General features: G+C 42.6%; 1 protein-coding gene across 1 annotated transcript in view; it reads left to right on the forward strand.

The window, feature by feature from the left end:
• atm (ATM serine/threonine kinase) overlaps positions 1 to 24,191 on the forward strand; it is an 87,508-nt gene that overhangs the window by 45,905 nt on the left and 17,412 nt on the right. Inside the window, exons 34-45 of the mRNA XM_056241630.1 lie at positions 358 to 499; positions 2,540 to 2,716; positions 2,829 to 3,006; positions 3,119 to 3,230; positions 8,158 to 8,316; positions 8,646 to 8,754; positions 9,333 to 9,421; positions 10,883 to 10,985; positions 11,083 to 11,231; positions 13,349 to 13,453; positions 15,359 to 15,478; positions 22,640 to 22,868. Coding sequence (XP_056097605.1) covers positions 358 to 499; positions 2,540 to 2,716; positions 2,829 to 3,006; positions 3,119 to 3,230; positions 8,158 to 8,316; positions 8,646 to 8,754; positions 9,333 to 9,421; positions 10,883 to 10,985; positions 11,083 to 11,231; positions 13,349 to 13,453; positions 15,359 to 15,478; positions 22,640 to 22,868 — 1,672 coding nt within the window. The remainder of the gene's footprint in view (positions 1 to 357; positions 500 to 2,539; positions 2,717 to 2,828; positions 3,007 to 3,118; positions 3,231 to 8,157; positions 8,317 to 8,645; positions 8,755 to 9,332; positions 9,422 to 10,882; positions 10,986 to 11,082; positions 11,232 to 13,348; positions 13,454 to 15,358; positions 15,479 to 22,639; positions 22,869 to 24,191) is intronic.

Here is a 24,191-nt window from a genome sequence, read left to right on the forward strand (position 1 = left end):
AGTTCAGTGCAAAATTATATTACGAGTATGAAATTATAACGAGAACAAATACTTGTGTGCTTTGGACATGACTTGTCATGGTGAGACTTTTGTTTTTGTAATCAGGCTCTCAAAAATTAAAAAAAAATTTGGATTTAGATTTATTGGCCAATAGATCGGTTATCGGCTTTCAAATATAAAGAATGATCGTGTCGGATAACATTTTCATATCGGTGCATCCCTAACTTTCACACTGTTCTTGGATCAACTTCATGACAAATTCACACAAAACAATTTCTAGTATTTGCTTTCTAATAGTATTTATTTTGAAAGTGCCTGCATCACTTACATCATAGTTCTCTGTCTGTTTTATTTCAGTATTACGGTGCGTCAGGCTGCTGGTGTGTGTTTAAAGGACATCTTGGCCACACAGTCTGGGCTTGATTTCGGAGAGATGTATAAAAGTAAAAGGGACCCTTTGCTGGCGTACCTAAACCCCTTCCGCTCTGCCAAGAGACGGGCAAGTGTCTCACATCTGCATATGTCTACATAAAATCCTTTTTATGGACGCTTGATTCCAACTGCACGCTGAATATTTGTGAATTGATGAACCATTAAAGTACCTCTATTATGCAACAAGTCAATTATTATCTCCTGCAATAGGTTTACATGCATCCAAGTTTAAAAAAATCGCCTCGTCTGAAACAGTTTGATCAAGTGAAATTCAGTCTCAATAAACCCTTCCTTTCCTCTGCTCTGATTGGTCAAATGGCCCAGTCTGTTGTGATTGGTCTACTCTGCTCTGATTGGTCAGATGGCTCAGTCTGTTGTGATTGGTCTACTCTGCTCTGATTGGTCAAATGGCCCAGTCTGTTGTGATTGGTCTTCTCTGCTCTGATTGGTCAGATGATTCAGTCTGTTGTGATTGGTCTACTCTGCTCTGATTGGTCAGATGGCCCAGTCTGTTGTGATTGGTCTACTCTGCTCTGATTGGTCAGATTGCCCAGTCTGTTGTTATTGGTCTACTCTGCTCTGATTGGTCAGATGGCCCAGTCTGTTGTGATTGGTCTACTCTGCTCTGATTGGTCAGATGGCCCAGTCTGTTGTTATTGGTCTACTCTGCTCTGATTGGTCAGATGGCCCAGTCTGTTGTGATTTGGTCTACTCTGCTCTGATTGGTCTGATGGCCCAGTCTGTTGTGATTGGTCTACTCTGCTCTGATTGGTCTGATGGCCCAGTCTGTTGTGATTGGTCTACTCTGCTCTGATTGGTAAGATGGCCCAGTCTGTTGTTATTGGTCTACTCTGCTCTGATTGGTCAGATGGCCCACTCTGTTGTGATTGGTCGACCGCTTACAGCTCGGAAATTAAACATGCATCTTAATCTTAATTTCAGCTCCGGGTCTTCCTCAGCACTTGATACACAGTGATATGAACGGTATTGATGGCAATTCGATATCTGATTCCTCATCCTTTGGAAGTGCGTGCAATATGAATTTGCATTCACAGCTCATAACACAGCGTCTTCTCGACATGTCGTCAGCACGAATCAAACTCTTCCAGGCCTCAGCTACATCTACAGTGTTTGAGGGTCAATGTAGACGTTGTTCGAGGGCCACCAATGAAGACCATAGACTGGCATTTTGCAAATTTGTTGCAAATCCACATGCATTCGAGCAGGAAGTGAGACGGGCTTTACTGATGATGACTTGTTTCAGTCAGATCAGAATCGGTTCTTTCTTTTTGGAGAAAATAATCTTTGAAACTTCAGACTTTTTACATTCACAAACAGCTATATTACACACTGCATGAAAGGTAATATCCGAAAAAGCATAATAGAGGTACTTTAATAAACAAATGATTGAATAGTAGGGGTGTAACAATATATTGTGTCACAATATATTGCAATACAAAAATGCAACAACATGTATCGTGGATAGTGACAATATGTATTGTGTATAATTAATTCACCCAAAATGAAAATGACTGTGTGAGAAGAAATTCAAGTTTTCAGCGTTTTAGTGTCAGCACTACTATATAATGTTGAATACAATGTTTAATAATGCAATGGGGCAATATTTATGGGTCCTGATAATGCCAAATGTCTGTTACCAGTAAAAAGTGGCCTACATTATTTTAAATATATCTAGTCGGTGAAAGAGTGCAAGCTATTCGTCTAAAATAATTCTGTATTTTCAGCTTCAGAATCATGAATATTGTTATTCTGGTGTTTCTATTGTCCTGTGTATTGGGTTTCAACACCAAGTCCAATCCTATTCATTTACACACACAATGTAATACAAATTTAGCATTTTAATCAACAGTACTTTTTTCGTTAACCTTTGCCTAACTATATGTCTTGGAGTATCGCAATAATATCGTATCGTGAGTTCAGTATCGTGATATGTATCGAATGGTGACATGAGGGTATCGTTACACCCCTAGTGAATAGATATTTTAATAAATAAACCTTTAAATGACAACTAAATAATACCTGCAGTAATAAAAGTAACCCATACTACGGTCCACACCTTATAGGACTTATCTGCTCTTTTGTACAGGAGCCCATCGTGACCATGGAAGTGAGCTCAGAGTCCAGAGACCGGCTGGACAGCTCTGACCTGTGGTTGGTGACACCTGGTGTACACAAGGACTGGTTGAAGAACCTGTGTATGGCCCTGTTAGACAGTGGAGGGGTCCGAAACGAAGCTCTGCTTCTCACCAGACCTTTATGTGAGGTACACTGATGAAAAAGTTCCTCTATTTTGGTGATCCAGTGTTATAATGCTGATGTGTGTTTGTCTGACCCAAACGGAAACCAGACTTAAAGCAACTTCTTTATTGCTGTAGGTGAACACAGATTTTTGTCAGAGGATGCTGCCGCTCTTTGTTCATGATATTCTCCTGGGAGATGTGGAGGGTTCCTGGAGGCAGCTGTTATCTACACACATCCAGAGTTTCTTCAGTCAGTACCGCAGGCCCTCCTCCCCCACCAGCCGCCCCACCACCCCCCTGCTCTCCGATTCAGGTGCAGAACCATGTTAGTCTTCATTAGGACAATAACAACTTGTTCTGCTGCAGTGCTGCCTTATTAGAGATTCTCTATTCTGTACAAGTGAGCGTTTTTTCTGCTTTAACAGGGAACACTATTGATGTTGCCAACCAGAGCCAGATAGACAAAACCTCACTCCGCAGCATGCTGGCAGTCATAGACTATCTCAGACAACAGGGCCGCCCAGTGGCACCTGGGAGGTTGGAGAAAGTTTCATTTATCTAATTCTGTGTGGCTAAAGTATATAATTATTATTAATGCTCTTATTTTGATGTTTTGATTAAGCATGCACCCCTACTGCCCCTAGGGGTGGTAACATTTATTGCTGCTCGAGAGTTTTGCGTGAGGATTTCCACGGAGATTTTGCTCATGTTCAAGTTAGTTTGAAAGCGACTTATGTGTGATCAGTGATTCATACATTATACACTATCGACAATGATCAATGGAGTTTTTTTGCTTGCGAAATTGTATATATATATATATACAGGTCCTTCTCAAAAAATTAGCATATTGTGATAAAGTTGATTATTTTCCATAATGTAATGATAAAAATTAAACTTTCATATATTTTAGATTCATTGCACACCAACTGAAATATTTCAGGTCTTTTATTGTTTTAATACTGATGATTTTGGCATACAGCTCATGAAAACCCAAAATTCCTATCTCAAAAAATTAGCATATCATGAAAAGGGTCTCTAAACGAGCTATTAACCTAATCATCTGAATCAACTAATTAACTCTAAACACCTGCAAAAGATTCCTGAGGCTTTTAAAAACTCCCAGCCTGTTTCATTACTCAAAACCGCAATCATGGGTAAGACTGCCGACCTGACTGCTGTCCAGAAGGCCATCATTGACACCCTCAAGCAAGAGGGTAAGACAGAAAGAAATTTCTGAACAAATAGGCTGTTCCCAGAGTGCTGTATCAAGGCACCTCAGTGGGAAGTCTGTGGGAAGGAAAAAGTGTGGCAAAAAACGCTGCACAACGAGAAGAGGTGACCGGACCCTGAGGAAGATTGTGGAGAAGGACCGATTCCAGACCTTGGGGGACCTGCGGAAGCAGTGGACTGAGTCTGGAGTAGAAACATCCAGAGCCACCGTGCACAGGCGTGTGCAGGAAATGGGCTACAGGTGCCGCATTCCCCAGGTCAAGCCACTTTTGAACCAGAAACAGCGGCAGAAGCACCTGACCTGGGCTACAGAGAAGCAGCACTGGACTGTTGCTCAGTTTTGCATGTCATTCGGAAATCAAGGTGACAGAGTCTGGAGGAAGACTGGGGAGAAGGAAACGCCAAAATGCCTGAAGTCAGTGATGGTCTGGGGTGCCATGTTAGCTGCTGGTGTTGGTCCACTGTGTTTTATCAAGGGCAGGGTCAATGCAGCTAGCTATCAGGAGATTTTGGAGCACTTCATGCTTCCATCTGCTGAAAAGCTTTATGGAGATGAAGATTTCATTTTTCAGCACGACCTGGCACCTGCTCACAGTGCCAAAACCACTGGTAAATGGTTTACTGACCATGGTATTACTGTGCTCAATTGGCCTGCCAACTCTCCTGACCTGAACCCCATAGAGAATATGGGGGATATTGTGAAGAGAAAGTTGAGAGACGCAAGACCCAACACTCTGGATGAGCTTAAGGCCGCTATCGAAGCATCCTGGGCCTCCATAACACCTCAGCAGTGCCACAGGCTGATTGCCTCCATGCCACGCCGCATTGAAGCAGTCATTTCTGCTAAAGGATTCCCGACCAAGTATTGACTATTGAGTGCATAACTGAACATAATTATTTGAAGGTTGACTTTTTTTGTATTAAAAATACTTCTTTTATTGGTCGGATGAAATATGCTAATTTTTTGAGACAGGAATTTTGGGTTTTCATGAGCTGAATGCCAAAATCATCAGTATTAAAACAATAAAAGACCTGAAATATTTCAGTTGGTGTGCAATGAATCTAAAATATATGAAAGTTTAATTTTTATCATTACATTATGGAAAATAATGAACTTTATCACAATATGCTAATTTTTTGAGAAGGACCTGTATATATATATTGTGTGTGTGTATATAAATATATAGCCAAGTTTCCACCGAAATTACCCAGAGCAATTTGTCCCAGGATCTTTTTTTCCCCCAGACCTGTTGCTGTCTGCGTTTCTACCGCAATCTAAAGTGCCGTGAAGATTAGGCAAATAGCCTGGTGACGAAGGACTGCGCGCTACCTTGCAGTTCCCTCTGGATTTCATCGTCTGAACTTAAGCTTTATAAAGTCTGAACCTCGTCGCTGGTCTATCGGTCGAATTTTTTAAACTCCATTGTTGATTCGAATAGCAAACAACTTTTACTGCACGCACCGCAACAGATGGTGGTTAAAATAAAATGCTGCGTGGAGTCAACCAATCAAAATGCTGTGTGTGTAATATGTATGTATGTATGTGTATATATATATATATATATATATATATATATATATATATATATACTTATATATATAATGTATGTGTGTGTCAGGACAGTAAGGTTTTTCAGGATTCTTTCATCAATAGAAAGTTATAAAGAACAGTAATTATTTGAAATAGAATCCTTTGTAAAATTTTAAGTGTCTTTTCTTTCACTTGATCAATTTCATGAGTCCTTGCTGAGTAAGTATTAAATAATGTTAATGTATTTGTTTACCTGCTTCAAATGAAAAATTACACACTATAAAACTTTTGGATTTTGCTGTCAAATTATGCAGATGTGTGATTTAACGGTGCATTGATTGCTATCTTTAAAAATAAGCCTTAGCATGACTAAAGACATTTCACCATGGATTATGAAACCATGTCAGATGTGGTGGAAATGTTGATGACTTTTAGACAAAAACAGGAATAAGGGACATAAATGTAATCTACTGTATGTACTGTGTATACAATTGAATATTAGCTATGTTTCCATCCACCTATTTTAATGCGAATTTTATGATGTTGCATAAAAAAACCCTGGATGAAAATGCCAAAATACGCATAAATTCTAAATATCTCACACGATTGCGTTCACAAACACTAGGTATCAAGACAATATGACAGCGTTTATTGCGTTTCGTCTGCCGCTCTAAGGCGCAAGTCATTTATGATGTACAAATAAGAGCCACAGTGGCTTTCCCTGATGACAAAAACTTCAATGTACCAGAAAGTGGCGATTATGTTCTCTTGAACACATGGGTGCTTTATTCACAAATGTTTGGGGAAATATTTTAGTTTTTCAAATAAGTTAAATTTGTAACATTTGGATGGAAACATAACTATTGTTTGTAAAAAAAAAAAAAATGTAATAGACCTTGAGAGTGTCACTGGGCCAAAAGTGCCCGTAGCTGAAGAAACTCATTTGAGGAATTGAATAAGATTAATATATATATATATATATATATACACTCACCTAAAGGATTATTAGGAACACCTGTTCAATTTCTCATTAATGCAATTATCTAATCAACCAATCACATGGCAGTTGCTTCAATGCATTTAGGGGTGTGGTCCTGGTCAAGACAATCTCCTGAACTCCAAACTGAATGTCAGAATGGGAAAGAAAGGTGATTTAAGCAATTTTGAGCGTGGCATGATTGTTGGTGCCAGACGGTCTGAGTATTTCACAATCTGCTCAGTTACTGGGATTTTCACGCACAACCATTTCTAGGGTTTACAAAGAATGGTGTGAAAAGGGAAAAGCATCTAGTATGCGGCAGTCCTGTGGGTGAAAATGCCTTGTTGATGCTAGAGGTCAGAGGAGAATGGGCCAACTGATTCAAACTGATAGAAGAGCAACTTTGACTGAAATAACCACTCGTTACAACCGAGGTATGCAGCAAAGCATTTGTGAAGCCACAACACGCACAACCTTGAGGCGGATGGGCTGCAACAGCAGAAGACCCCACCGGGTACCACTCATCTCCACCACAAATAGGAAAAAGAGCAAGAGCTCCCCAAAATTGGACAGTTGAAGACTGGAAAAATGTTGCCTGGTCTGATGAGTCTCGATTTCTGTTGAGACATTCAGATGGTAGAGTCAGAATTTGGCGTAAACAGAATGAGAACATGGATCCATCATGCCTTGTTACCACTGTGCAGGCTGGTGGTGGTGGTGTAACGGTGTGGGGGATGTTTTCTTGGCACACTTTAGGCCCCTTAGTGCCAATTGGGCATCGTTTAAATGCCACAGCCTACCTGAGCATTGTTTCTGACCATGTCCATCCCTTTATGGCCACCATGTACCCATCCTCTAATGGCTCCTTCCAGCAGGATAATGCGCCATGTCACAATCTCAAATCATTTCAAATTGGTTTCTTGAACATGACAATGAGTTTACTGTACTAAAATGGCCCCCACAGTCACCAGATCTCAACCCAATAGAGCATCTTTGGGATGTGGTGGAACGGGAGCTTCGTGCCCTGGATGTGAATCCCACAAATCTCCATCAACTGCAAGATGCTATCCTATCAATATGGGCCAACATTTCTAAAGAATGCTTTCAGCACCTTGTTGAATCAATGCCACGTAGAATTAAGGCAGTTCTGAAGGCGAAAGGGGGTCAAACACAGTATTAGTATGGTGTTCCTAATAATCCTTTAGGTGAGTGTATATATATACACATTTGCTGATTGTAGTGTGGACAGAACTATATTTGTGGGATACCATGATTCTGCTTTGTTGAGCATTTGTAATGAGACCTGGTTAAATAGTTAAAATAATAGTTCACTTAAAAATTTAAATTGTCATAATTTACTCACCCTCAAGTTGTTCCAAACCTGAATGAGTTTCTTTCTTCTGCTGAACCAAAAGAAGATATTTTGAAAAATGTTAATAACCAGACCTACTATGCAAGTCAGTGATGATGTACGATGTACTATTTGCCCTTTTCCTACTATGGAAGTCAATGGGGTCCATCAACTGTCTGGTTACAGACATTCTTCACATTATCTCCCTTTGTGTTCAACAGAAGAAAGAAACTCATACAGATTTGGAACAACTTTTCGGGCGAGTAAATGATGACACTTTTAATTTTTAAGTGAACTATTCATTTAAAGTACATTGTTACATTGTAAAGTGCAGTAATTGTGATTTAAACTGTAACATTTTTTTTTTTTTAAGTAATGAATATGGGACGGTGTGTGACTCTAATTTCTGGCTGGATCTGAATTACCTGGAGGTGGCTGGAGCCGCCCAGGTGTGTTCGGCCCATTTCACCGCGCTCCTGTACTCTGAGATCTACGTGGACAAGATCAGGTCCGACATGGAGCAGAGCCGAAGGTGCTGCCGGTGACACTCTGACTTGCTTATTCACGGTTGCTGTAATCACGACCACAGTGTTTTACACTCTAGATCAGGGATGGGTAACTTCGGTCCTGGAGGGCCACTGTCCTACAGAGTTTAGCTTCAACCCTAATCAAACACACCTGAACAAGCTAATTAAGGTCTTCAGGATTACTAGAAAGTTACAGGCAGGTGATTTTTTTTCAGGGTTGGAGCTAAACTCTGTAGGACAGTGGCCCTCCAGGACTGACGTTGCCCATCCCTGCTCTAGATTCATTCGTTGTTTGAAGAGCCGTGTAGTGACCAATGGCATGTGTGTGTCTCAGCTCACAGTCTCGAGTGTCGAAACGGATCACGTTTGATGAGAGCAGCCAGACTCTGTCCATCAGCAGCGTGAATGAGAAGAGTTTAGAAGACTCTGGCATCAGTCTCCAGGTGGGTGATGATGGGTATCAGAGAAGTGGAGCGAGTCCACTCTTCAATGGCTACGTTTACATGCACAACCTTTGTTTCAATCGGACTGAATTCATTCTGATTGATGAATCCGAACCTGGATGAGAATCCGAAACAAGGACTGGTGGGCCGTTGTCCTGCTCCACTTCACAGACGCTGAGGATTATAGCATGAGGGGACACACATTAATATGACACTTTATTCAACATGAACACAGCGTGTCATACGCCGCTACGCTATTTCAACGTCATTTTCAGTTTGGGTTTCAATCCGATCAAGTGTTTACATGTCCTCTCGATCGGATTAGAAAAGGAATAAACCCCCCCTTTCAATCGGATCGAAATGTCGTTGGGATCGAGCTCACTCGGATCGAGTAAGGCGTTTACATGAAGCTTTCAGTCCGATTGAGCCGTCAACCCGATTACTAACGGAGTGGTTGCATGTAAGCGTAGCCACTGTAACTCCACTTCCACTCTGCTCCGCTCACACACTCCCCTCCACTGATTATACTGCAGTAAAACACTGGGATGTTCAGTAAGACTTTGATTGGTCTGTGTCAGGATCTTCTGATTGAAGTGTACAGGTGCATTGGAGAGCCTGACAGCCTGTATGGATGTGGAGGGGGGAAGTTAATCAGTCCTCTGACTAGGTGAGACTCTTCAACTCAGTAGATAAACCCAGCTGTTTCAATAAATGTAAATATGAACGTACACTATATGCACAATGGGCCTCATTCAAAAACGAATGAGGAATAAATATATAAATTAAAAATAAATATACAAATTAAGTAAATTCAAAGTAATTTGTGCAAAACAATATACCTTCCTAAAACTCTCCTTTGGGTTCACAAATGCTTCATTAACCTTTTTTTGTTTATGTTATGTAGATTTGATAGTTAAACGTGTGAACGGTAATGAATTCCAATTATTCGTAAATAGGGCACTTTTACGCGTTCATTCACATTAGCATAATCACCACCCATAATTACCACAGGATTGCTGTGGGATCTTCTGGACTTCCTCCTCAGGTTTGGCTCCAGTATATTGCATAAATGCAGAAGAGACTAATTGGCCATATGCCTTACGAAAATAATACAATTAAAACTGGCAAAAAAAAAAATCTACTGGTGATCAGAATAATAGTATTGGTTGCACTTTATTTCACAGTACATGCACTTATGTGTGCTTTCAGTGTATTTACCTAAGAAAGTACTGGTTGACTACATTGGTTAAGGTTAGGTTCAGGTTCTGACCCAGTTATTGTAATAACTATAATAAATACATAGTATGTTCATGTGGAACAGGACTGTAAAATAAAGTATCTATAATAAAAAGAAAGCCAGGCTGTTTTCAGTCATTTTTGTTTATTAAAGAAATATATATATTTTTTTACATTTAACTTATTGGATAATTAATTTGGTCATTATACTGTATATTATTATGTTAAATGCAGGGTCAGTTTGCCTAAAAGAGAACAAAGCTTTCAGATGATTTTGTTCACGTGTGCTTGGGAGCACGTAAAAAAAATTGCACAAATTGAAAATACTGACAATCAAAACAACTTTACAAACAATTTACACAAATTTATTCTGCTTGTTTTTCATTTCATAAATGCATATCAAATTTCAACACGAAAGTTGAACTAGCAATGAACACTTGTTTTTTTTTTGGTAGCACTTTACAATAAGGTTCATTAGTTAACATTAACAAATAATGAACTGCACTTATACAGCATTTGTTAATGTTAATTTCAACATTTACTAATACTTTTTTTAAAACCTTGTTAAAATTAGTTAACGCACTGTGAACATGACATACAAACAATGAACAGCTGTATTTTTACTAACTAACGTTAACAAAGATTAACAAAAACAGTAACAAATGTATTGCTCATGGTTAGTTTATGTTAGTTAATACATTAAACAAAGCTGTAATGTTAGTTAATGTTAATTAATGGTCCTTATTGCAGTGTTACCCTGTAGCTATTTTTTACTTTCTTACTAATTAAGATCTAAATGTAAAGGTGCTGATGTTTTCTTTTTGTGTGTGTGTGTGTGTGTGTGTGTGTGTGTGTGTGTGTGTGTGTGTGTGTGTGTGTATGTGGTCTCCAGAATTCGAACGTATGAACATGAGGCCATGTGGGAAAAGGCTTTGGTTTCATATGACCTTCACTCCAACCTCCCAGAGGTCACTCGACAGATCGGCATAGTGGAGGTACGGTTGATGCTTCTGCCACATCATGAGGATGGTTGCAGATGCGATTTAAAGTTGTGTTTTCTGGGTAACAGCAGCGTGTGTGTGTGTGTGACAGGGTCTGCAGAACTTGGGTTTGTGTGGTATTCTGCGCACGTATCTCCACGGGCTGGAGAGAGAGGGTGTGGAGTGGAGTCCTGACCTCCGAGAGCTGCGCTTTCAGGCCGCCTGGAGAAGCACACAGTGGGACTGTGACCTTCCTGAGAGGTGCGTGTTTGGATCGACACTCTTTAAAGCCGGGCGCGCACAAGTTTTCTGTCGTACGAGCTCGCAGGCTCTGTTCTCTCGGAGGAAATCGCTGATGCACGTATGGTCGCGGCTGGCATTGTGTGAGAGGAATAACGAGACGAGAACCTCCCGATAATTTTCAAACATGTTTCAAAAAACTATTTTGACCATACACAACCACGTCACATAGGCTAGATCAGTGGGCTTGGTTCCACCCGGACCGCGGGACATAATTGCGCCATTTTACCGTTTCTACAGATTTTTATTTATCCTTTATTTTACCAGGTGATGTCCTATTGAGATATTCAAATCTCTTTTACAAGGGAGCCCTGGGGCGACAATTACACAAGTTACATAGAATCACATAAACAAACACAACAAACAAAACAGATTTACAGTACATGTAAATCAATTTAAGAATGACTTAAAGGGTTAGTTCACCCAAAAATGAAAATGATGTCATTAATGACTCACCCTCATGTCGTCCCAAGCCCGTAAGACCTCCGTTCATCTTCGGAACACAGTTTAAGATATTTTAGATTTAGTCCAGAATACACACACACACACACACACACACACCAGACACACGTCAGCAGCGTCTTACGTCAGCAGCGGCACTGAACGCGGATCCACAACAGAACCGCAAGACAATACAATGCTGAATAAAGTCCTAGTTTTTGTTATTTTTGGACCAAAATGTATTTTCGATGCTTCAAAACATTCTAACTAACCCACTGATGTCACATGGACTACTTTGATGATGTCTTTATTTCCTTTCTGGACAAGGACAATATACCGTACATACATTATCAATGGAGGGACAGAAAGCTCTCGGACTAAATCTAAAATATCTTAAACTGTGTTCCGAAGATGAACGGAGGTCTTACGGGCTTGGAACGACATGAGGGCGAGTCATTAATGACATAATTTTCATTTTTGGGTGAACTAACCCTTTAAAGTGGTCATTGAAAACATGTGAAGATTGAAGTGAGCAAAGCATCAAAACAACAGAGCTATATCTATAATATTTTTATCTAGAGCCAAAGTGCTTCATTCAAGCCCTTTCTCTTCGTGCGTGTCTCTCTCTCTCTTTCGCTTAAAACGTAAAGCGCCACATTAAGGGCTGCAGACGACCCTGTTATTTTAATAACAACAGTAGCAGAAACACGGCGAGCAGCTAAATAGATAATTTTGATAAAACACTGCAGAAAATGAGAAATGGGAATCGCTAATATGGTTATTTTGATCTGTCATACAGATGATTCTGATCGTTTAACTAAACCAGTTAATCTGTGGCGTCTTTAGACGTTTTTTCATACATTTAGAAGTATTAATCAGCATATAAAGAGCATTTCGAAATATAATTTGGAAAAGACAAAAACACTTTTAAATTACTAGTTAACTTTGTTTTGTCCTCATGATGAGAGTTTTGATTATTAGATTTTGTACATTTGGTCCATATACTTTTCTTAAGAGGTGAACCTGAATCCCCTGTATGTTTTCTCAGTCCCAAGGCCTTCTATGTGCCATATAGACGTAGGTGTCTAAATGTAAAATAAACAAATTAATAAAAATAGCCTATTAAAACATCTAATCGAACCTTTTTATATTCATATCCAGTTGGAAGAAATATTGACTTTTTTGGATACATTACATCACTGTTTTGGCTCTATAGGCCCAACATTCACATCTTTGATGACTATTTTGAGTGTTGTTTAGGTTTTTTTTTTTACTGCCTCGATGGAAATGTATTACTGTTCCAAAAAAGTATTGTCCGTACCTCCGCTGGGAAGGAAATATAGAGACCGGACCTCTTGGCTAGAACCATGAATATTGTTAAAGATCCCTACAGCGTGCGCATACACTGACACACACAAATACACTCTCTAGTTGTTTTTGTTGAAAGGAATGGCTGCGTTGTTCTCTGTAGATGCGTCATTTACACACTCGTCTTTGTATTTCATTTCTTTTTTTCTATCCGACGCTATATAGCAGCAACATTGAAAGCTCCAGTGTCTGTGTTTAGCGCGAAAGCTCAATCAATACTTGCTTTCAACTGTAGTGAAGATTTTTTTACCCTCTCTCTTTTTTTTCAGAAATGAGAAGCTGAAGCCTGGCATCAATGAGTCCTTGTTCAATTCCCTCCAAGCTTTGAGAGATCGAGAACTGTCCCTATTTGAGCAAACCCTCAACTACGCCAGGTAACCAGTTTACACCGTGTTAAGCCCTGTTCACACCAAGGACCATAACTATAACAATAACTATAAAGTTAATATAATCGTTCTAATTCAATGACAATAGGGACGTCCACACCACAATTATAACGATAACAAGGCCTGTCGCGAATATTGAATATCTATTATTTGATTTAACCGTGATTATTGCACTCTTTTAGAAGGTAAGTGGCTTATACGTACAGCACAGAATGCGTACTCTGCGTATAGGAACAAGTGAAACCTAATCTCACCCAAGTGCAACATCGTTGTAATCCTGGAACAACATTTCAATCAACCAATCAGATTTGAGGTACAAGTTTACAAAGTTTAGGCTTACAACCAGGGTTATGTGCTTCTACATCAGTGTTATTCACTATCATTTCCCTCTGGTTTTAGAGAAATGTTATGGGTAGGGTTAGGTTTAGAGGTAGGGTTATGGGTGGGAGTTCAAATTTTGGACAGGAATTTTGTTCCAGGATGAACAAAATATGTTGAGCGAGCCCGGGTACATGTCTTGCTCTGTAAAAGCATGGTGACCTTATATGAATTAGTAATATTCTCAACTCAACTCAAAATTGATTTATAAAGCACTTTCAAAACCACAAAAAAAGTAGACTAAAGTGCTGTACGTAAATTACATACTCTGATCATGCAGTGCTTTGTAGACAAACATTAAAACCTTGTATTGTATTTTGCATATTACAGATAGTCAGTGAAGAGATATCAACACCGGTGTTATATAATCGCTTTTCCTGGTATTAGTTAAAAGTCCTGCTGCAGCTTTTGGGACATACTGAAGGCATACAACTAATGCTTAACCCTCTGGGGTCCAAGGTGTTTTTGGGGTCCTTGAGATGTTTTGACATACTCTGACATTTGTGCTTTTTTCAGTTGCTTATAAACATATTACTGGCAAAGGTGTAATTACACTCTATTTAGCACACACAGGGCTACCATAATGTGTACCATAATGAGCGCGCGCTCCGTGGGCGTGGTCAAATTAACTTTAATGAGCTGAGACGAGAACGACTATCATCTCTCTCTTTTCGTACAGATTGCATAAAATGAGAAAAAATTTTTTTTATATAAATTACTTCATTTAAAAGAAGATAATTCAGGCTTCATGCCTGTGTGCCTGTATACCTGTTTGACTGAGTATTTGCAGAGTTACAGATGATTTTTCGGACGCGTTTCAGAATGGACTTCACTGACAGAGAGAACGCAAAACGCGCATCATGTTTATTTTTCTTTATTAGGCGAAAAGCACAACACTTTGTTTTTATTATGAGGTTCCACAAAAAAAATACAAACTTAACAGGATCGAATGATGTACAACACTTATATGTAAGATCAAAATTAACAGAGTAATTTGAGTCTCTTTTGCACTGATAAGGAAAAAAGTCAGCTGGTATCGCCGGCGAGACCGCCGACCCCAGAGAGTTAAATATAAAACATTACAATAATCCAACGTGTGCAAATACAAGAATGCGTAACAAGTCTCAAAGTCTTTGGTTAAAAGAATAGATTGCAGTTTATACAATTTCTTTAACTGAAAATAAGTTTTCACGTCTTCACATAACAATGCACATTATTAGACAATAGTCAATAACTTCCAACTTTTCAATCCATCCGACTTTAAAGTGTTTTAGCATTTAAAGTGGCAGACGACAAAGCTGCAGCACACTCTTATAATAAACAACGATATTAGGCATTGGTGTGGATGCTTATGGAGTTATCGTTATAGTTATCTGTCTTGGTGAGAATGGGCCTCTACACTGGATGTTATTGTGGGTACTTGTTGTCCTCACTTTACGAGTAACACTTACAGATATAGATCCTGTCCACGAGGCATCACCCATGTGACCTGTATGTGTTCTCCTGTTCTGCCAGAGGTCATGAGGTGGAGGAGTTGTGTCGTGGGAGTCTGGAGGCCGTGTCTTCGCTGTATCCTGCTCTCTGTAACCTGCAGAGGATCAGCGAGCTGCGGGGTGTCGAGGAGCTTTTCTCCAGGTCAGGCTGCACTTTCATCTTACAATCATAGAAGCAAAAGCACTCTTCCCTGAAACACTTTACTACGCAATGAAAATTTGACTCTCAAGTTCTTAAATTGGGTATCATATCAAATCTTGAAACTTGATTTTTTCTTGAGGAATTTAAGAACTTTAGAGTCAAATTTTCATAGATTTCAAATGTTATTGTAAATGTTTCCATCAAGTCAAGGTCAAGTTTGTGCTGGTTAGCATCCATGTAGCTTTTGTGACTAAACTATCTGGGCGCAAAGAGCATCTTTGGCCCTGTCCCAAATGGCGCACTTCATGCGGACTTTCGGTCTCGTGGACTTAAATTGCGCGTGCTCGTCGAGTCTACGAGTCCGTGGGCCGTCCCATTCAGCATTTTAACGCTCTGAAGTGTGCTCAGCCGTGCCCCCTTTGTACCCTTGAAGCGGTCTTCCGCGAAGCCCGCATAGATGCAGGCTCCACGCACTTTAACTACCCAGGAATCCTTGCGAAAGGCCAATCAGACAACGGATGGGAGGAGATTTCGCTCACGGTATGATCATCGGCCAGTGGTTGATGTCTCAAACTTAGGCTAATAATAGCGAGCTGAATAATACGATTGCATTATGATTTATTAAATAATTAGAACAGAATATCAGGGCTTTACTGAGTCATATGTAAACACAACAACAATAGGCAGCATATTTCCCCGAACCTGTAGCTCCTGTCCATAACAACAATCAGACCGTCTTCCTGTTTCCGGCGTGACGATCGAGTCTGTCCCAAAAATACCTCTCAATGCGCCCTCGTGGACTCGCGCTAAGGGCCCTATAGGTCTGCACTACATGACGTCACCGAAGTGTGGACTCTGAGGAAGTCCACAAGTCCGGAGTGTGCCATTTGGGACAGGGCCTTTCTCATTGACAGTCATTTAAAAATATGATTCTATGATGACATGGTAGTTTAATGGCTTGTAAATGTTCCTCAGCCAATCAACACAGCCCTATTTTTCATGTGTATGTAGTCCTTAGTCACATGTGATGTTAGGTTCAAGTGATCAGCTTGCCAGCAGAACTGAGCGACCCTGATTTTGATTCTGATATAATCCTGCAGGGTTCTGAACTAAAACTAGTTTTTGGCTCGGACTAAGAACATGAGTGGCGTATGTTTGGCGGTTAAGGTATAATGCAATGTAAGAGCGTAAGTGTGAGTGGGGGTGTTTTTGAGTTTGCTATGATAATTAGGTCTTTGCATGGTGCTAAATATTCTTGAGTTATTGTGAGTATTGATTGTATTGTTTATTTAGTTTTGTCTTGTTCTTTCTGTTAACACTTTAATTTCCCCTCAGGGATCAATAAAAGGGTCTTCTTGATATAAATGGAAATGCAAACGGAAAGCTTTAGTTCTCTTTCATCATCTCGTTTCGAGATCCACCTATGGGAAGGGCATCCGTACCTGACCTCTGCAGAAGCATCCAATTGCACCAAGTCTGGCTAACAGACAGAAGCGCGCAGCCAATGCCAGGTGAGGCCACACCCCCTTACCTACGGGCATATCACAGCTGGGCGCGCTGCTATTCCTCAGTTGACATTCGCTTCTCGCGATCTCTGCATTGACACAGTTCGGTTGGATTAACGTTACGCTGCTCACTTTCGAGTCTTCAGGAGGACATATCGCCAGATCAGCCTCCGCCAGACGTGAGTGACAGTCGTTTCTTCAGCCTATCCGCTGTGTTTTTTGCATCCGGAGCCGCCCGAGCTCTCGCTGTCCTTCACCTGCTCCTCCTTTACATGGCTGCCCGCCACGGATTTTTCCGAGTTCTTCACCGCTGGCCCACCCATGGCTATGTGACCGTCTAAACAGCCGCTTCCCCCGGGGAACAGCCTATCACGACAAGCCTGCCCGGCCGCGTGTGGTGCTCTCATCACCGCTATAAGGACCCTCTCGTTCTGCGCGGTCTGCTTGGGCTTAACACGCTCAAGCTTTGGAGAACCCGGGGAATTGCGGTCATTGTAATTGCTGCCCATGTAGCTTTTACTAAGCCGGCTTTTAGTTGCACGACACAGCGCGCCGTGCTCGGCCTTTCTGACTCGGAGGAGAGACACGGTGATGATGACGCGCTACCGGGGAACTCCCGGAGCGCCACCTCTCTAAAATATTTGAGCTGACATCAGCCCAATCCGCATTCCCTGAAGAGGACATCTTCGCGGGAAAACCTCACTCTCGTTGCCGAACCGGTCGGTTCCGGCGACGGGGATGACGCGGTCCTTTTAGCGTTCCCTAGGCTAGCGTTCACGCGGCTTTGCCTCCGTCCATCCTCCTGGAAGTTTGTGAGCGAGCGGCCGTTCGTCTCAACATTGTGTGGCCAGCTCCACAGAGCGCCACCGACCAGGATAGGAATATGTACGACGGGTAAACGCTGGGACCACCGCCCAGTCTGAACGGCTGGAGCGTCCCGCTAGACTGTTAACACGGTCTCACGGGCCTTGATTTGTTACTATTACGTGTTGAGGTTTTCAATTTATGCCTTCCTAGGAAGGCGGTCCCGAACGCAAGCGGCCTGCCTGTTGTTCGACCATTGGGAGTAACGTTAACTAACAGGGTCTCCCACCTACGGTCGGTTAATCCCCCCTCGTGGCTGCCCAGCCCGTATGTTAGTGGACCTTGTGTGTGTGTGTCCCCTTCCCCCCCACAACAACAAGTTACGGGGGAGGGGGCTGTCGTCATGCCTCATAAATCAACCAACTGGGCTCACACAGCTCAGTTGCGGCTGTCCAGCCGACGTGTTTTTAGTGGACGTTGTGTGTGTAAGGCCCCTGTGTTCCCCAACACAAAACACACGCATAACTAAATAACATAAAAAAAAAAAAAAAAAGCATTAAATAAATCCGTTACAGAGAGAGTATCTCTCTCCGCGGATATTATTTTTCTGCCTGCACTTGAGACTGCCCAGTTCATGTGTTCAGGAGATATGTGTTTTTCCCACTTTTGGGGGCACCTTGTGAGGGAAAGTTCAGCACAGTGGACACCACACTATGTTTCCCTCACTCTGTCAATAAAGGCTTCGGCCCCAGTGTTTGCCCAACACAAAACACACAAAGCTACGAATCAAATGAATTCGTTTTGGAGAGAAGACCTCTCTCCGCAAAGAAAACTTCTCACTGCAGAGAGAGGAAATCCCTCCAAACCCCTGCATGTCGCCTCTAGTGTTCCCACTAGATGGCGCCTTTGCATCACAAATGAACCAGCTGGGCCCATACAGCTCCGCTCCGGCCCGAGCGGGGGCGCTCGCGAGTCACAAAGCGGCTTGGCAAGCCGTTTCAGCGCCCGAGTGGGTTTTTGCGTACTGTAACCCAGGGTTACAAGCTGCAGTTTGCAATAAAACCTCCGCATTTCAACGGCGTTCTCTCTTCTCACACAGAAGAAAACGCCTCACACATTCTGAAAGAGGAAATTTCCTCCCTCCTAACAAGGGGGCGATTCAGATGGTGCCACCCAATCTGATAAACCATGGTTTTTATTCCTGGTATTTTCATGTTCCAAAAGGCGTGGCGCCCCCCCGCCCTATATTGGACCTTCGAGTGTTGAACAAACATTTGAGGAAATTCAATTTCAGAATGTGACACAAGCCTCTCTCGCCTGTGCCATAAAGCAGAACGACTGGTTCACATCAGTCGATCTGAAAGATGCTTTCTTTCACATAAGCATCTACCCTCCACACAGGAAATATCTTCGTTTCGCCTACCAAGGCGTTTGTTACGAATTCACAGTTCTTCCGTTCGGGCGCAATTTGAGTCCCCGAACTTTCTGTCTGTGTGCGGAGGTGGGCGTGGCGCCCCTGAGACTATCAGGGCTGAGAATTCTGATCTACTGGCTCATCATAGCCAAATCAAAGGAGAAGGTGTCGCTGGACACCGGCCGGGTGCTCGAGCACATCACATCCCTCGGGTTCAAGGTGAATGCGAGCGACAACAATCTGACTCCCAGTCAGAATGTCATTTTCCTGGGCTTGGAATTGAACTCAGTCTCCATGCGAGCGCGTCTCTCTCAAGAGCGCGTTCGCTCGCTGATGGACTGTTTGTCTCAGTTCAGTGAAGGGGCGAGAGTACAATATCGCACATGCCTCAGGCTGCAGGATCTCATGGCTTCATCTATCCAAGTTGTGCCATTGGTCTCCTGAGAATGAGAACGTTCACGAAATCGGTTTTGTACACTACATTTCAGCCCGATTTGCGATCTCTGCCTCTCGGTAACGATGACGCGCGCCTGCTCGGCGGCCTTGCGCCATTGGGAGAGCGAGAACTTTTACGCACGGGGAACCCCCCCTCGGGACGGTACGATGCGAAAAGTTTCGACGACAGATGCGTCCTTAACAGGCTGGGGAACCACCCAGGAAGGCAGAACGGTGAACGGTCTGTGGCTGAGCAGACTACGTTCAGCGCACATTAACTATTTAGAGCTTTTACTATTTGGAAAGCTCTGAATCATTTTCTGCCTTGCCTGCAGGGACATCCTGTTCTAGTACGGTGCGATAATACCACGGTAGTGGCTTATATCAACCGTCAGGGTGGCATGCACTCGTCGAAACTCCACGCTCTAGCTTACAGGCTTTTGGTGTGGAGCAGACAGGTTTTTCTGTCATTACGCGTGACTCATGTCCCGGGCATTCGGAACAGAGGCGCGGATCTGCTATCGAGGGGAAACCCAATCCACGGGGATTGGCGTCTTCACCCGCAGATAGTGAAGAGGTTATGGATGAGATTGGACAGGCAGCCGTAGATCTTTTCGCCTCGCACGAAAATCACCATTGTCCTATGTTCTTCTCGCTAAAGGACATGGACGCGCCCCTCGGGGCAGACGCACTGGCCCACCCATGGCCCAAAGTGCTGTTGTATGCTTTTCCTCCCCTGTGCCTGATAATTTTCACACTGGCCAGGGTGAGAGAGCACGGCCTGTCTCTCATTCTGATAGCACCCAGGTGGCCCAAAGCCCCATGGCTGGCAGAGATAATCGCTCTGTTATACGCCGAGCCATGGCGCCTCCCCCCTCGCACGGACATACTGTCCCAAGCCAACGGGGAGATTTACCACCCCCACCCGGACAGGGTGGCTCTCTGGGCCTGGCCCGTGAGAGGACGAACCAAAATGCACTGGGGCTCCCGCCGCGTGTAATCGCCACTACTCAGAAGGCTAGGGCCGTTTCCACGCGATCCCTATATGGCTGTAAGTGGCAAGTGTTTGAAGGGTGGTATGATGGGCGTGGTTGCACATTTTATCAGTGCTCGGTGCCTGATATTTTGTGTTTCCTGCAAGACCTCATGGAAAGAGGCAGGTCCTTTTCCACTATTAAGGTCTACCTGGCTGCGATTTCAGCCTGTCATGTGGGTTTTGGGGCTCCACCGTCAGGCAGCACCCTCTAACCCGCAGATTTATGGAGGGTGCACGCCGCTCTTTGCTGGTCATCAGGAGATCTGTTGAATCTATCCCAGAGTGGGACCTCTCCATGGTGCTGGAAGCGCGGTCTCTGTATCCTTTTGAGCCTCTGGGGAGTATTTCCCTTAAGCTGCTGTCCCTCAAGACAGCTTTGCTCTCGGCCTTGGCATCTGCTAAACGGGTCAGTGAGCTACATGCACTCTCGGTTCACCCCTCGTGCGCCAAATTCTCCCTAAGTGGAGATAAGGTTTTCCTTAAGCCTAACCCGGCCTTCATGCCGAAATGCTTCCCTGCGTTCACGTCGGAGGTTTTGGAGCTATCCGCTTTTCACCCTCCACCCTTTGCCTCCCCGGAGGATCAGGGGCTGAATGCTCCGTGTCCCGTCCGTGCTCTGCAAGCATAATGACCAGGACCAGTGCTTTCCGCAAGAGCGACCAGCTCTTTGTTTCAAGGGCTCCCCTGCACAAGGGGAGTCCCATTTCAAAGCAATGCCTCTCACATTGGCTTATGGACGGTATACTATGGCTTAGGAAGCAAAGGGAGTGCAGCCCCAAGGGGCATCAGAGCTCATTCCACAAGGGGCTTAGCCGCCTCTTGGGCTTTGTTCAGGGGAGTGCCACTGCAGGACATCTGCTCCGCGGCCAGCTGGGCCTCTCCTCATACCTTTGAGCGTTACTACCGGTTGGATGTCACCAGAACTTCGGTGGCACACTCGGTCCTAGGGGTAGGGTCCTCTTAGCCCTTTCCCACAGCCCCGTTTGGTTAACCAACGAGGAGTGAATGGGCCGGCTGGCCATGTTCATTCCTGTCACCAAGCATTCGCATTCCTTCTTGGGTTTAGCTATGTGCATTGGTGGTGCGGGGGCCATTATCATGTATGTGTCTCATGCATGTTTCATGCCCTGCTTGTCCACAGCAGTTAGTGTGGCGGAAAACTTGCAGGGTCATGTTTGTGGGACGTGTCAGGCACCGCCTCTCTGAGGTGACCGTCCTTCTCTGGCCTTCAGAACCTCACTGTGAGTGTATTGGGCAATCGGGGAGCTGTCCATGTCTCTCCCATAGGTGGACCTCGAAACGAGATGATGAAAGAGAACAATAGGTTACTGTCGTAACCCCGGTTCTCTGAAACATCGAGTGGAGAGATCCACCAGCTTTGCCCCGCTTGCCGCACGAGAAGCGAATATACTTACTGAGGAATAGCAGCGCGCCCAGCTGTGATATGCCCGTAGGTAAGGGGGTGTGGCCTCACCTGGCATTGGCTGCGCGCTTCTGTCTGTTAGCCAGACTTGGTGCAATTGGATGCTTCTGCAGAGGTCAGGTACGGATGCCCTTCCCATAGGTGGATCTCTCCACTCGATGTTTCAGAGAACCGGGGTTACGACAGTAACCTATTGTTTTTATATAGACATACACAATCTTTAAAAATCTGTTTTACAAAGCAGATGCCAAGTTTTTTTTTTTTTCAAGCAACCCCATGTTCATGCAAGAACTTTACTCCTTTTTGTGAGACCTGGAAGTGGTTTGACCCTTAATGTTGAAAATAACATGATATCACACACGCATAGCTGCAGTGTTTGGTGTAATGCATAATTAAGTAAATAATTACTGTCATTTAATTACTTTCCCTTAAAAAAAGTTAAATAAGTGGTTTATTTTTTTTTTAGATATAGATCCAAATACAAGAAATGAGTGTATACTGTATGACTGTATATTAATATATAGTATGTTTCTGTTCTTGCCAGGCCTATAACGGACTCCAGCCTGAATGAAGTCTACAGGAAGTGGAAACAGCACTCTGACCTCCTAACCGACAGTGATTTCAGTCTGGTGGAGCCCGTCTTAGCCTTGCGCTCTTCCATACAGGAAACACTGATTTCCTCAGAGACAGAGAAGAAGAATGATCTGATCTCGGCCTATTCCTCCCACCTGATGGAGCTGTGCAAACTGGCTCGTTCTGCAGGAAACACTCAGGTCTGTGTCTGTGTGTCAGTTAGCCAGACTTTTGACTCATGTGTCATTGGTGTAGTGATCATATGGACGAGTCAAATTAATTTGTATAGCATTTTTCACAATACACATTGTTTTAAAGCAGCTTTACAGAAAATCATGATGTTAATGCTTAATATAACATCTTAATGCCTTAAAGTCACTTTTAGCAGATCTGGGCGATAATATAGTTTGCATTTTGTGAGGTAGTTTGCTATATAGTGTACACAATACATGCCCTACACAAGTATACTGTATGTATGCAGATAAAGTTGGACATATTTATATATCCAAGTTTATATAAAGAGCTGGCCGATAATATAATTAGATTTTGCAATGAAATAAAAAATCAGGTAGATTAACTATATATTATATATAGCTCTACATGAGTGTACTGTATGTATGTGGAATAAAGTTGTATATATGTGCAGCTTTATATATATATAGAGCTGAGCATTAAACAATTCACATTTTGATACGATATAAACAATCAGGCAGCAAAGATTTAATATAGTACATCTTGCTTTACGTGAGTATACTGTATGTATGCAGGTAAAGTAGGATGTATTATATATAAATGGTTTAATTTATCACTGGGTGATAGAGCGGCACGATTAATCGTTAAAATATCGTGATCTCGATTCAAACACCCACGCGATCTTATTCCTATATGAGCCAGAGAGAGCAGTTGTCATGTATAAGTATGAAACGGCTTCACAAACAGTCTTTTTAACCACACAGTATCATCATTTTTGTGTTATAATAATTCAAATGATCACAGAAGTGCTGGGATAAAAGGTTGTAGTTCAGATACTGTATAAACACCGATGTCTATGGAAGCTGGTTTCCGCCACAGAATAGTTAATTGCGACTTTTTATCTCACAATTCTGACTTTTTATTGCGTGATATAAAGTCGCAATTGCGTTATAAAGTCAGAATTGTGAGATATAAACTCGCAATTGCGTGAAATGAACTCGCAATTCTGACTTTTTTCTCAGAATTGCATGTTTATATCTTGCAATTCGGACTTTATAACACAATTGGGAGTTATAAAGTCAGAATTGCGCGATATAAAGTCGCAATTGCGTGTTATAAAGTCAGAATTGTGAGGAAAAAAGTGTGATGTGTATGTGTGATCTTTCCTTAGATTTGGACTTTATAACTCACAATTGCAAGTTTATATCTCACAATTGTGAGAAAAAAGTCAGAATTGAGTAACATGAGTGTTCTGTATGTATCCCCGGGTAAACTCGACCTATAGTCGCATAAATCAAACAACGTTTTCAACAATAAGACTTTTGCTTCAT

This window comes from Rhinichthys klamathensis, unplaced genomic scaffold (genome assembly GCF_029890125.1).
Source record: "Rhinichthys klamathensis goyatoka isolate OS25496 unplaced genomic scaffold, OSU_Roscu_1.1 h1tg000657l_1, whole genome shotgun sequence".
NCBI classification, from domain to species: Eukaryota; Metazoa; Chordata; class Actinopteri; order Cypriniformes; family Leuciscidae; genus Rhinichthys; species Rhinichthys klamathensis.